Source organism: Hydractinia symbiolongicarpus, chromosome 7 (genome assembly GCF_029227915.1).
Source record: "Hydractinia symbiolongicarpus strain clone_291-10 chromosome 7, HSymV2.1, whole genome shotgun sequence".
In the NCBI taxonomy this organism is placed as follows: Eukaryota; Metazoa; Cnidaria; class Hydrozoa; order Anthoathecata; family Hydractiniidae; genus Hydractinia; species Hydractinia symbiolongicarpus.
In genome coordinates, this window is record NC_079881.1 from 12,387,701 (window position 1) to 12,402,027 (window position 14,327).

At 38.2% G+C, this 14,327-nt stretch overlaps 3 protein-coding genes across 4 annotated transcripts; 1 reads left to right on the forward strand and 2 right to left on the reverse strand.

The window, feature by feature from the left end:
* Positions 1-2,100: 2,100 nt before the first annotated feature.
* On the reverse strand, positions 2,101-14,316 carry LOC130649583 (uncharacterized). The gene is made up of 3 exons (XM_057455885.1): positions 14,132-14,316; positions 11,534-12,646; positions 2,101-4,657 (listed from the first exon to the last, which is right to left on the reverse strand). The coding sequence occupies exon 3, from the start codon at positions 3,958-3,960 to the stop codon at positions 2,101-2,103; it is 1,860 nt and encodes a 619-aa protein (XP_057311868.1). The 5' UTR covers positions 3,961-4,657; positions 11,534-12,646; positions 14,132-14,316.
* LOC130649582 (uncharacterized) lies at positions 6,175-9,403 on the forward strand. Of its 2 annotated transcripts, XM_057455882.1 has the most exons (5): positions 6,205-6,309; positions 6,540-6,605; positions 6,752-7,410; positions 7,534-7,621; positions 7,718-9,403. In XM_057455882.1, the coding sequence occupies exons 1-5, from the start codon at positions 6,208-6,210 to the stop codon at positions 9,221-9,223; spliced, it is 2,421 nt and encodes an 806-aa protein (XP_057311865.1). In that variant the 5' UTR covers positions 6,205-6,207; the 3' UTR covers positions 9,224-9,403. The 2 variants fall into 2 exon arrangements, with proteins under 2 accessions (XP_057311866.1, XP_057311865.1); XM_057455883.1 differs by lacking the exon at positions 6,540-6,605 and having other exon boundaries at positions 6,175-6,309.
* LOC130649584 (uncharacterized) lies at positions 9,366-11,123 on the reverse strand. The gene is made up of 2 exons (XM_057455886.1): positions 10,919-11,123; positions 9,366-10,832 (listed from the first exon to the last, which is right to left on the reverse strand). The coding sequence occupies exon 2, from the start codon at positions 10,821-10,823 to the stop codon at positions 9,651-9,653; it is 1,173 nt and encodes a 390-aa protein (XP_057311869.1). The 5' UTR covers positions 10,824-10,832; positions 10,919-11,123; the 3' UTR covers positions 9,366-9,650.
* Positions 14,317-14,327: the final 11 nt, after the last annotated feature.

Sequence of the window (14,327 nt, forward strand, 5' to 3'; positions counted from 1 at the left end):
ATATTGCAGGTGATAACTTGGTGGTTTGATTTGGCGTGTTTCTATATTGTAGCATGGCTTTTTGAAATGCGTCTGTGTCAAGGTTCCCATCAGAACAAACATTATCCGTTAGCATACGTTTTACTGTTTTCACACCAACTTCAGCTCGACAATTGCTGTGTGGATACGCAACTGATGATATTCGGTGGTGGACACCCCAGTTACGCAGGAAAGTGGACGTGGAGGATGCACACAGCTCAGGTCCACCGTCTGAGGAGAATTCGTCCGGTATACCATAGGTTACAAATGTTCGGCGGAGGCAGTCGATTAATCCTTTCGCACCATTTCTAGCCTCCTCAACAATCGGCCAATTGGAGTATCGATCAATGCAGACAAGATAGTTGTGGCCGGCATAATGAAAGAAGTCGCCACAGATTTGCTGAAACGGATAATCAGGATATTGCAGAGGCTTCGGCGGAGCTGATGGTTGCGATGGAGCAATACGGTCGCAGCTTTCACATCCCTGACGTAACTTTACGATATCTGCAGATAGACCTGGCCAGAAGATGGAAGATTCGGCCCTCAAGTTCATCGATGTGACACCATGGTGTGCGGCATGATGGCTGGATAGTATGTTAGGCCGTAGGCATGGAGGTATGATGACCCTGTCCTTGTAAAGTGCGACTCCATCAACAGTGGACAATTGATCGCGATATTGATGATATACCTGCAATTTCTGGGGCCACTCCGTCTGGTGTTCAGGTAAGCCAGACTCAATGGTATGAACTAGATCTCGCATTTCGACGTTGGCTGTAGTTGCTTGACGAACATCCTCCCAGGTTGTGGATTTAAGGGAATTCAATGCCGATGAAGCAGCTATAAACGAAATGTCGTCAGGTAATACCAGTTGTTCCGGAGACGGGTCGCCAGATGGATGGCGCGACAGAGCATCTGGAACTCGATTCTTCAGGCCAGGAATATGTTGCATGGTGAAACGATACCTCAGTGTGCGTTCTTTAAGATTCCGCAATCGGTTGTTAGGTATGTCTTCCAGGGATCTGTTTGTAAAGAGTCCGAGCAACGGCTTATGATCGACTGCAATTATTAGGTCCTTGCAACCCAAAACAAAATGTCGACACTTGTCCAACGCATGTGCAACGGCTAATGCCTCACCTTCAATTGGTGCATAACGGGACTCAGCTGGGTGAGTGAACCGACTGCCAACTAACACAACCTTCCAACCACTACGACAACAGAAGAGAGATTTCCCTTCACATAGGCAATGTTTTTGGAGCAGCCAAAAACCAACTCCGTTCTTTGACCAGTCTGTTGCTATACATGTGAGCCTTGACTTGTCAAATATGCGTACACCTTCCTCAATCTCACTTAAGATTTTTGATTTAGAGGCAGCAAATATTTCGTCGAGTTCATCGCTCCATTGAAACGAAGACTGAGGTTTCAGCAATTCGCGTAGGGGTAGCATTTTGTCCGTCATACTGAATGTGTATGCTACTTGGTTGACCAGACCGAACCAGGAACGGATGTCTGTTATATTTTGCGGTACAGGAAAATCGGCAATGGCTCGCATAAGGCTTGGTGCTGGACGGACATTGGTAGGGGTAACTTCAAACCCAGCAAACTCCACCACATCATGGGCAAATTTGAACTTTGAGGGATTTTGAATAATTCCGTTTTTCCCGCAAGTGTCCAACCATTTGCAAGTGTGGAAGAAACATTTCTCGATATCGGTAGCCCATAAAAGAGAGTCATCGGTTACCTTGATTTTGTCGGGAAAGTCTGATACAATGGCGTCAAACCTTCGAGAATAACCATCTCCAGATGTAATGTAGCCCTGAGGTAGGGTACAATACCTGTAGCGACCCCACGGTGTGATGTAAGTTGTATAGTGGCGATCTTCCTTGCAAAGAGGAACGCTATGGTACCCATTCCAAGCATCTGATACGGTCTTCTTGGTGTGGTGAGGTACCGTGCGAACCTGATGGAATGGTGACTGTGTGTGGTGAGTTTCTCTGGTAGCGTGTTTATTAAGAGCCTGAAAGTCAACACAGCGTCTCGGTTTGCCACTCTTTTTTGGACACACTACCATTCTGTGGCACCATGTCACGGGTTCACCAATGGGCACTGGTTCAAAACTCCAAGAGCTACATCGCGGTCTAGGTCGGCTTTTACTTGTTCTTGCCAGTGGATCGGTACAGGTATTGGCGAATGATGTGTAGTCGGCTCAGCATTCTCATCGATCATCAGCTTCATGGGTGGCCCGGACATCAATGGCAGAGGTTGATGTTCGCATACATTGAAGGTGCTGCTTTTATAATAGTTAAGAAGCCATTGCTCCAATCTTTCCCGGTTCTCCTCTGTTGGTGGATATGGCAGTTCGGTAGGAAGTGGTGGCGGTGCTGATCGTTTTGGACATGAACACTCATTAGTTGGATCAGGTACAGTGATGGTATTCGCACCAATCATAGGGAATTCAGGTGATACAATGCCAAGATCTACACAGGCACTCTTACTGAGGTAAAACTTGTCAGAGTCGTTAGTCACATACGTAAACTGCTTCGTTTCTTGTAGTGACCCGTGGCAATTGATACCAGCGATGCGGATGACGATAGCCCCTAATATTTTGATAGATTGTCCATTGGCGGCGTCCATTTTCATTCGGACCGGGATGAGATCACTTTTAGAAAGGTTGAATCGCTGAATCCATTTGTAACCAATGAGACAACTTTGGCAGCCGGTGTCTGCCATTGCCGGTATGGTGATAGTTGACTCGTTAGTACCATGTGGAAATTTAAAACCCAGCTCGCTGTAGTAATCTTCCACGATACGCACGGACAAATCGAGAAACGGTTGTGGAGGAGATGGACTTTTCTTCCAAACATCTTTAGATTTGTTGTGGCAGTGGTGATCAACATGATCCGCAGATGCTGTGTTCAATGAGCATAGTGAGTTGAATATCGTGCTGGATTCCTCGACAACTGCAGCATTATCAGGCTTTCTCTCCTTGTTTTTTCGATCTTTGCTCCTACACACGTGATCAAAATGATGCAGACGTTGGCAATTCCCACACTTGTGATTATATGCAGGACATGTGGATTGACGGGATCGTGATGCGCTAGTGCTGTGGCAGTTTGTTCCGCAGTACCCACATTTTGAACCAGAATCGCGTTTGGTATCACGGTTGGTGTCATTGTCTTCTTTTGGCTTATTGAAGGAGTCTCGTTTACCCCTTCTGTACTGGCTATGGACGGCACCAGCCTGGTGGTGATCGATGAGGCGTGTTGCAGAACGTTTCCCTGCTTCCTTTGTTTCAACGAATTTGAGCACTTCTTCCAAACACATGTCCTGGTTCGTATGTCCAAGAAGCTCCAGCTGAATATCAGGGTCGGAGATACCACGACCAAGAACATCACATAATATTTGTTCGGTATAGTCCACGTCGTGGCTGCACGAGGGGCAGGGAATAACATATTTACATACACCAGCTTGACCTTTCAATCTAGCCCCAAACGATCTTATTGGCTCATCAGGATCTTGATTCATATTGTTTAAGGCAACTCGTGCAACCATAACGTTTTCCTCCCTGACAGCGAGTGATTTCATTGAAGCAAGGATGACATCCTCACTTTTTTCGGCCAACATGCCAGTGGTGGATCGGGTGAGGTCTCTGCGCAACTGCTCGTCACAGCATTCAAGGAGTTGGAGAACAGCATCTCTACCTGTGATTTTGGTAGCGGTCTTGTACTCAATCCAGCGGGTCAGGAAGTATTTCCAATCCTCAGCGGTTCCGGCTAAAGTAACAGTGGGACGTCTCACTCGTTCAATCTTGGCCGTGGGTGATACCGATGTAGGTTGATTCGAATGCGTGGTAGCATGGGTTGTCAGTAGTGCAGCAATGATGACAGCATCGAGGTCTGGCGTGGTGTAGGTGCAGCCAGGCACTGGACAACTAACTGATGGCATGTCGAGGCGTTTCACTTGAAGATTAAAAGATTCAACATAGATAGGAATGAAACCATTTGCTTATTTATTAGTATGCATTGTTGAATCTGAAAACAAACAATAAACAATAAATACAACAGTTCAATGTTCATTACTCTCTATTAAATATTGACAATAATCACAATATTGTCAGTGGTGGCCGACGTAAATCCAACATTGATGAAGCTTTTAGCCCTAAAAATCCATGCAAAGTTATACTTAAGTTAAAACCCTTATTTTGAAAGAAATGCAATGCATCGAGTTGTACAATCCGTAGTGTGCGAAAATGTCACGAATTAAGGGGATGCGCATCGTAAGGTACACTCTTTCAACCGGAAAATAATACTCGGAACACAGATAATAATAGAGACTTTCGGAGACAAGAAGGCGAACGAAGCAGCATGTGTTTTTTTTCACTTAAAAATAACGGCACTAGTTATGAAAACCGATTTCTTGAAGCCAATGAATCTGCTACAATAAATTTTGTAAACTCACGGGAAACAATAAACAAAAACAAACAATCTACAGAAACGAAAACAATTTATTAACTTTATTAAGATTTATAAAACAGCTTCAAGTTTTTGACAGAAAAACAATAACAACGCGGGATGAGGTTTCGCTTTCTTCTTTTTATCTCACGTATTGAAAGATAACATCTCTCGCTCTCATTGTACGCAATCTAAAAAGAAACAGAAAATATTTTTATATAGTATATTATATTATATACATAGTAAAGTCTTTAAATACATTAAAATCCAGTGCCTTTGAGAGACGATATTTAGAGCTAAATTTCTGAACTACAAATATATATCATTTTGGGAAAGATTGCTCAAAAACTATTTACTAAATACAATATGATTGATACATGTTTGATAGAATTAATAAAGTCATGCTCTGTTTACTTTGAGGGTTGTCTTCTTTTGGGGATTGGTAGTTCAGTCGGTAGAGTGTTCACTTCATATTCATATGGGTTCAATCCCATATAACAGCTGTTCCTTATTGAACAGAAATTTAAAGGGTTTTGGTAGCTCAAATGGAAGCTTTTTAACACTCTAGAACCGTCATGTTGTCCCTCCTGGAACAATTGACAGGGTAAATTTATTGCAATTAATGAGGCTAACCACATAAAATATAGATCACTACTTTTTGTGACCAAGACAACAGAATTGAAGGCACTGTTTTCCATTTTGAAAGTACAAATTGTACTTAACAATTTGCTCAAGGTTGCCCTCATACTTATGGCTTTTTTGGCCAGTTGACACGCATACTAATCTACCATACTGAACACAAAAGTTACGAAAAATATAAAATTTGATTAAGGTGTAATATGTGGTTTCACATTCCTAAAGGGTCATTCAAGAGTAGTTTTTACATATCATAACTTAGCAATACCACATTATTGTAAGCTCATGAAACACAATGCAAAAACATAGGGTCAGAAAGAAAATGATGAAGCCCTAAATTTTTTTTTATCTTTTTTAAATATTTTATATATGTCCAAACTTAATCTCACAAAAACAATAATTACATTAACCGTTGCCACCATTATCGAACAAAAGTCCAATTGGTCATTTGTGACTTCACACGTCGTACATAAGCTAACTTCTTGAAAAATTTATTGCTATAGTTTGAGTGTTGAAGAATTTAACAACATGCGAAAGTAGGTAAACAAAGTAGAATTTCCAGGTAAAGGCACCATTTGATAACATAGTTCAGATTTAGAACATATATCAGTAAAAAGACCCTAGTAGCAAAAGTACAAAAGTTTTTAACCACAAATGAGCAAATACCTTAAAGAATTAAGAGGTATTTTCCCATTAGTTTTGAATTGGTGACTTAAATTTATTTCCACGATGCAACAAAAAAAAGAAGCAACTTGAGTTTTATACGGTGGCCCATATATGACATTTTTAATAAAACATTTTTTTTAATTCCTAACTGGCGGCGCTAGTTATGCCGCCAGTTATAACTGTCGCCGCTAGTTATGCCGCTAGTTATAACTGTCGCCGCTAGTTATAACTGTCGCCGCTAGTTACGCCGCCAGATATAACTGTCGCCGCCAGTTATAACTGTCGCCGCTAGTTATAACTGTCGCCGCTAGTTATGCCGCCAGTTATAACTGTCGCCGCTAGTTATGCCGCCAGTTATAACTGTCGGCGCTAGTTATGTCGCAAGTTATGAAAAGACCATGCGATGGAGTGCAAACTCTCCCCCTCTGATGAAACAAAGATGGCGGCTCACGTGGATAAGCACGAAATGCCTTCTTTAGCAGTATCTCCTCCTGATAATGATATAACTGAACAATGTGATCACTTGGAGAGTGTTAATCGAGTAAGTTTTGATAACGTTGATTGATACGACAAATAAGAAAAATATTTTGTGCGCTAGGCAAAAATAATGCTTTACCAGTTTATATTTAGCTACTAGCTAGGTGTGTAGCTAGCTACGCTCTTTAGTAGAGCTATATTGGCTATTTATTCAATTCTCATACCTTTTTTAGCTAGCTATTTACCCGAAGTGATACCATAGTTTTTTTAATTTTGGAATAAACGCTTTTTTAGGTTTGTGCACATTTGGAATCAAGGAAAGTCAAGAAAGAAGTCATAGAAAAGTTTAGGGCAAATAGTGTTAGTGCTTGTTTTTAGCTATAGTTCTCATATTCATATGTGCAGTTAGCTGTATTAATAAGATCCAAATACTCTTTAAGTTAAATTGTGTTCCTTGAAGAAGACGAAGTGACTCTATATATATAAATTGTGTATGCTTTGTTTAGATGGATGAGGGTGCAATTTGGAATTGCACAGATGTCGATCTTGAAAATCTTGGCTTGATAGAACGTGGACACATCATATCTGTGAAAGGATTCTGTATGCCTATGGGGAAAAACAAAGATAAAGAAGTATTAATAAATAGCATCCGAGCTACAGGAAAAGAAAGACTAGAGCCTTCTTTGAAAAAACGTCGTAACTTTAGCACGAAAAATGTGACCTTTGGTTGGATGCATTTTGATGCAGTAAAAAATCGTTATGTTTCGGTACGTTTATCGAAAGGAGGAGGCACAAGGAATACATATTTTTCAAATGACAGTGGAATGACTGATTTGTTAGAATTTGGGAAAACTTTATTTTTTCCAAATGGCTGTTCTATTCATGGGCATTTAAGTGACATGGTAGTACATCTAGGGAATTATAAGGGTGACATTATTATGGATGAAGACTTCAAGCTTGCAAATTATATATACGATAACAAACTTTCAAAGACAAGACTGTACTTGTTGACTAAAGTAAAAAATAAAATACAAGCTCTTTTGGAGGAACTAAGAAGCCCTATTATACCTGTGACTGATGACAGTGATAACAGTGATCATGAAGAGAAGACAGTAATTGATATAGATAAAACAACATCAGAACGCACCAGGAGAGAAACCAGCAGGTGATTTTAATTTAGTTGAGATTTTTTTAAATTAATTAAAACTGAATGGATGTATATATACATTGATTTGATGAATTTTACATTTTTAAGATTTTGTGATTTTTATGTAAACTTGTGGTCTAGGCCTATCAGATTTCGTCATTCAATTGGTTCTCCAAATCTATCATCCTTAACATCATCGCTTTCCACTACAGAAGACAAAGAGCAATCGGTACTATGTTATGAATTAAATAACTGTTTCTTTGCATTACTGTGCACAATTAATGTCTAAAAAATTTATTTAATCATTTATTTATTATAACTTTAGAGCAGTGGTGGTCTGATTGGAAGTACAGAAGATAGAGAACGGCTCAGACAAGAAATAAATGATGCCTATCAGCAGTCATTAGAAATTGATCAGAGGAAAGAGAATCAGAAAGAACAGGAAGAAATAAAGAATCAAAGGCAAGCAGATTTAAAGGAAAGAAGGTTGTCATTTGTTCTACCCGAACCAGGTGTGGATGAAGATCATGTTGTAATTAGTGTACGGCACCCTCACATTGGCAACAAAGTGAGATTATTTAGAACTGGCTCCAAAATGCTAGATGTGTACAACTGGGTAGGTAGCCTTCACGAAATACCAGAACATTTCCAATTGATAGACTATAGTGCAAACAACATTGTAGAACCAGACCAGGAGGTATGTTCCTTAGCTTTAAATATGAATGAAGTTACAAATCCATTTATTTCTGCTGTACAAAAACCCAATGGTGAAAAAGAAACTGAAGAGCGTGTAGAAATTACGCAAGGTGAATGTATGACTCATTTACAAAAGGTGGAAAATTGCAGGAAAATTGCACTTGACAAATTGATACTCCAAGGAAGACATATAACTGTTTCATTTGATAATGTTTTTGGGGACTTAATTTCGCATTATCGCAAAATTGATATACTTTCAGAACGGATTAATTTGTCATTTTCTGAAGACTTCGGGGTTGGTGATGGTGCAACCAAAGATGTGTATGCAAAATGTTTTGATGAATTTTATAAACAGTGTGAAGGAGAGCGTCAAAAAGTACCAATAGCAACTATGGACGAAAATGACCTTGAAACCTTTGGTAAATTAATAACTCATGCCTTTATCCAACATGGACTTTTTCCATTACAAATTTCCAAGGCATCGATCGAATATTCTCTTTATGGAAATGTTGATGATAAAGACCTTGTTTCGACTTTCCTGTTATTTTTACCGGAAAATGAACGTGCTTTGTTTGAAAAATTTAGTGAAGTTCAACCTGTTCTTGATATTCTAACTGAGTATAAAATCTTTGATTCACCAAATGCTTCCAATATACTGGACTTGTGTAAGAAAGCAGCAAATGTTGCTCTTATACGTCTACCATGTTTTGGGGTAAATTCAATTGTAAAAGGAATGGGAAAGTTTTGGTCTGGATTTTCGCGTGAAATGTTCCATTCCATATATTCATGCATCGTACCGAATCCAGAGCGTGTGATAAATTCTTTATTAGTAAACGAATTGCAGCAAACAGAGGCCAAAATTGTAACATGGTTGCATAGATTTATCAGAAATTGTACACCTGCGCAACTGTTTTCGTTTGTTCGTTTCGTCACTGGTTCCCCTAACCTGTGGCCAGATGATATCATTAAAGTTGAGTTTGTGGATCAGGCAAAACAATATATCAGACCAACTACACAAACCTGTTTTAAAATTTTGCATTTACCAAGGCAATATGTGTCATACACAGAACTATCATCGAACATTATTGACAATATGGCTTTTGAAGAAAACTGGATAATTAGTGACAAATTGTGAAAGTTTACTTCTGGACCTTTTACAAGTTTTTCTCACCGACTTTTGTAAAGAATTGTGTTTGGAGATTTTTTTATTGTGTTAAAGATTTTATATTTTGTTGAAAAAGGACTCTGTTATGTTAATATTTAAAGGCACGCAAAAAGTTTTCATTAAAAGAATAAATAATCCGTACAATATCTTGTACACATTTTATCAAACAAGAAAATTCAATATTCTTATGCTTTGTTTAATGTTATCAGCTAGAAAAAGTAGCTTTTAAAGGTCTAGCATCACATTTTCTTGAGTTTCTTCAGTCATTTTAAGTGTTTTACATATATACGTTTGGTTTTTATTACATTTTTATCGTATTTAAGGGAACGTTATACCTTTGTGTGTATATATATATATATATATCTTCTTACTAATTACAGAAACTTCGTTTTATGTTTTACAATAAATTATACATTTCTTCTGTAAGTACTTTAAACAGTTCTTTTGCTTTTTCCGTTGAATTGGGCAAGGTCATCTGTTTTTCATTCATTATTATTGCAAGTAGTTCGGACATTACCTCAGAACACCCAAACAATAATGGCTGCTGAATATGTATTTCGGCCACTGCAAGGTCGTTAGAATTTACTGAACATTTATAGTCCTCTCCACCATCCCTTTCAGGCAAATGATACAGCACATTAGGACGGCCGGCAGGACTTTCCGAATTCCTAACTTTGCGTATGCGATGGTTATTCCATAACGAAACAGTCTGATCTAAGTCAGTTTGCAATAACGTGAGATATGAAAAACGCAGGCAATCTAGGTGGTAATCAATGCTCGTGTCTAGCGTACCTTCGTCACACAAATCTTTAAAGTAATTTATCCAATAGTTACAGCGGTTTTTCCTGAATTGGCACCACCAAGATTCTATGCGCTGATTTCTAGTGGAAGGACCATATCGAAAGCTTTTTTCACCCGAAGAATCATCTTCGCCATCTCTTCGAAAGAATCTTTGTATCCCACCGACAACTACATTCTCTGACCCGCGATCAGCTCGAATGCAACGAGAAGTTGATTGCAGGCGCGTGACACACTTTAGGAAATAGGCAGCAATTATTTTAGGATTATTATTACTTGCGCCGACATTTAGCCATAGTATTTTTCGACTCCAGCCATCAATTGCACCATGGATTGCAAATCCGAATGGCTTTAACTTGTCATAACCATCCATGTGCCAAACAAAGTTAGGACCACGGGAAAAATATTTCCGTCTTTTAAAACGATGCTTACTTCTTTCCTCAACACCGGATGGATCCATAGCCTTCATAGCCATGCGCACGGTTTCTCGATCTACGTTGAAGCTATCAGATCGGAGTTTCTGTGTCATTAAACGATACCCAAATCCTTCCCCTGAGCCAGAAATTTCTCTTTTGATAGCAATCAATACCGAATTTGTAGTGGATGGTTTGTATCGCCTAAACAAATTCATACTTCTTAATACGCGGTTGAGTTGTCTGATCCCAATGTGCACATCATGTTTTGTAAATAAAAACGTTCTGATTTCTTCATAAGATAATCCATCTAAAAAGTACTGTCTGATCAAGCACTTGGTTGATTTACTGATAACCATTCCAAGGATCTGAAATTGAAACTCATAATAAGGTATAACTTTTATAACGACCAAGTCGCAACTAAATAGCACGAGAGTTTAAAATATTGTTTTACCTCCAAAGAATCACCTCTTTACTTGAAGCTTTACTTGAATCAAAAGGCCCCCCACGTTTCCCTTTAGTGTTTACCAGCACTCGCGCATGCGCCCAAACACAAAATCACGTGGAAGGCGTTTAAATGGCGGCATAACTAGCGCCGACAGTTATAACTGGCGGCATAACTAGCGGCGACAGTTATAACTGGCGGCATAACTAGCGGCGACAGTTATAACTAGCGGCGACAGTTATAACTGGCGGCGACAGTTATATCTGGCGGCGTAACTAGCGGCGACAGTTATAACTGGCGGCATAACTAGCGCCGCCAGTTAGGAATTAAAAAAAATGTTGTATTAAAAATGTCATATATGGGCCACCGTAGTTTTAGGAAATATTCAAAAATCGTGTAACAAAATTTAAAAAAAAGGGTTTTGTTAATCATTATGAATTGAATTTTCTTCTTCTGACTGTACCTAGAGGTAGCTATCTAGCTAGCTAGTCAATGATTCGATTGAAGGATGACAGCAAAAATAATTTTCCATGGTGGCCATAGGCACCAAAAAGTAACTTAGTTAGCTAGCTACATCAAATCAAGGAAAAAAACGTAAATATATAACTTTCAAATCATCCATACCTTCGCAACTCACTTTTCTTCTGCTGTATGAAAAGAATACCACAAACATGCCAATTCAAGCTGATAATTTGGTACTTTAAAATTTTTTCTTTTTAATGAAGCCATAAATATAACACGTTTTTGCGCATTATAAACGTTCAAATTAATATAATGTGCCTTCAAAAGCTTTCCAATCCAAGTGCAAATATTAAGAGAAATGCCAGCTAAGCCAATTATTATCAGGACTTGGTATAAACTATGTATTTGTGTTAGGTTTGTAAAATACACGATAATTCAATTTAGCCGATAGCCGTTTTCTGATTGCTTGAGTGTACTTCCCAGTCTTTCGCTTCCGGCAAACGGAAAATCGGGAAATAACGGGGGGGGGGGGGGGGTACAAAGCCTATTTACTGGCATTTTTAGCTACTAGAAATTAAAAAAAAGGTTGCGAAGCATTTCGCAAGTTGCAAGCAAAATTAAACTATCCAATACTTTGTCCCTAGCGCTTCTTGTTTCTTTGTCGCTAACATCTTCCGAAATACATCAAAATTGAATATCATATAGATGAACCCTGGGGACGAGGTAGGAAAATGAACGCTCTGCGGAACAATTCGTTGCTCAAAAACAGTTTTTTTTGCGAATAGACTGCGCGAGTATTTGATGTGCGTGGCATATTCTTTTCAAAATGTGCGAGAAAATTAGATTACGCGAAACTAACAAAAACGAATAACGCGTGTTAAAATTTTGTACCGCCTTTTCCCACAGAATGGTAAAAGTAAAGAGCGCAATAAAAAATTACACTTTTAGCAGTATTCCGAAAGATATGTGATACATCGAGTTGTACAACCCGCAGAAGTTGGTCCTAACGTTAACGATTTCGTAAATGACCTCACAACAAAACAGTAATTTTTTCACGTAAAAATACCGGCAGTAGAAGCCACAGAATCCGCTGGAACGAATTTCGAAAACTCACGGGAAACAATTAAAACAAAGACAAACAAATCAAAACAGTTTTTTAACTTTATCAAGATTTATTAAATAGCTTCAAATTTGGGCAGAAAAACAATAACGGATTCGCCTTCTTTTCACCAAACGCATTAGAAGATTACATCACTCACTCCCATTGTACACAATCTAAAAGAAAAAGAAAACATTTTCATATAGTGAAGCTTCCAGTGCCTTTAAGGGATGGCCAAGTCAATGAAATTGAAAGCACTGTTTTTCATCTTATAAATAATTAAGGCTAATTCGGAAAAGTATAAAAGAAAAAAACTAAACAATTTGGCAACTTTACTAATTTTATACGCAAAGTTCCAACCATACCAACAGTTTCCAAATCTAACAAAATCATTTTAGAAGTGTTTATTTTTTTCAGAATTTGATTGATGCAAGGCCAAGGGAAATTAAATAAGTTTATTGTCCTAGACCCATTTAAAAACATATGCTTCTCATCATTCAGGTTTTTTTTCAACCAACATTAATGTAATCACCCAGAGGAAATTATAATGTCTCTTGTGTGTGTTTTAGAAGCTGAGTACACAAATACACAAATATTACAAGTGCTGAACTTTGGCAATCATATTTTGCAATCAGACCCTTTTAAAAACTATGCTGAACCATGTCAATTATTAAATTCAGCACTAATAGAAAAGCACCTTGGATAGGATTCTTTGTTGGGCGAATAAAATGACTGACAAATGGTTTATCGTGAATGAAATAGTAATTTTTACACAAATAATTTAAAAAAATAATGAACTTTGTTATGTGGGTTGTTCTCAAACACACGTGGGCGGTGGACAAAAAACTGTGATGTAATTTCTCTTGGTCTATTATTCAAAATAAGAGGGTGTCAATAAGCTGCAAACAGCCACAATTAAATTAGTGATTGTCTTCCAAAACCGCCCGCACTTTCCCGAACTTGCCTGGAGCATTTTCAAAATTCAATTCCTTGTAACATACCTTGTGGACGATAGTTGGAAAAAGATGCTTTAAGAGAAAGAAGTTAATAAAAATTAAAAGTTATTTATCAAGTAAATTTTATCAAAAACCATCAAAAACAGTTCTTTTAAGAACTTTACTACCACATAGTTTACTTTATGGTCTATGCCGGTTTTTTAAGGTGAATACTTCAATTTTTTTGCAAAACGCTAAACTTGCCCAAAAACGCCTGCACGTTATACGGCGTATGCAGCTTATCAGCACCCTTGTTCTAAAATTACAAGCAGTTTCGAAGACGTGGTGCGGCTTGGGCATCCTTGAAGTTCTGTTTAATGACAGTTTTAATGTCGTTTTAAACCTTGTTCTCAGGGAGGGTGTACGGAAAACTAATTCCTATTGACAATTACATTGCTGTTGGTTTGATAGCAAAAGTGGATATTTTTTTAATTACTGTAACAGGTTACTTATATAATAAATAAAAAATGATAAAAAACGGTTGGTCAGCTCACTCTAGCGCCCGGAGCTATTTGTTTTGTCTGCGCCCTAGCTACAGGTTTTCCTATATCTGGCTATCAGTTAGGTAGTAATACAGCTTCTCCATATGATTTCTACAAATTACTTTTAATTCTTTTATACAAAACTGAGCTCTAGCTAGCTACCTTTCGTGTGATTAAGCCTTACCTTGATTTGGATAAAACCAATTAAAATTGATAATATTGTATTCTTACATCTTCTTAGAAACAATAAAATAAAACACAGCTCGGCGCGTTATAATTGTACAAATTACTTCAATTTTTCTTTAGGAAAGGGTACCTTACACAGGAGCTTTCCAATCCAACTACAATCTCCAGAAAAAGCACAGCAGCAAAAAAGCTTA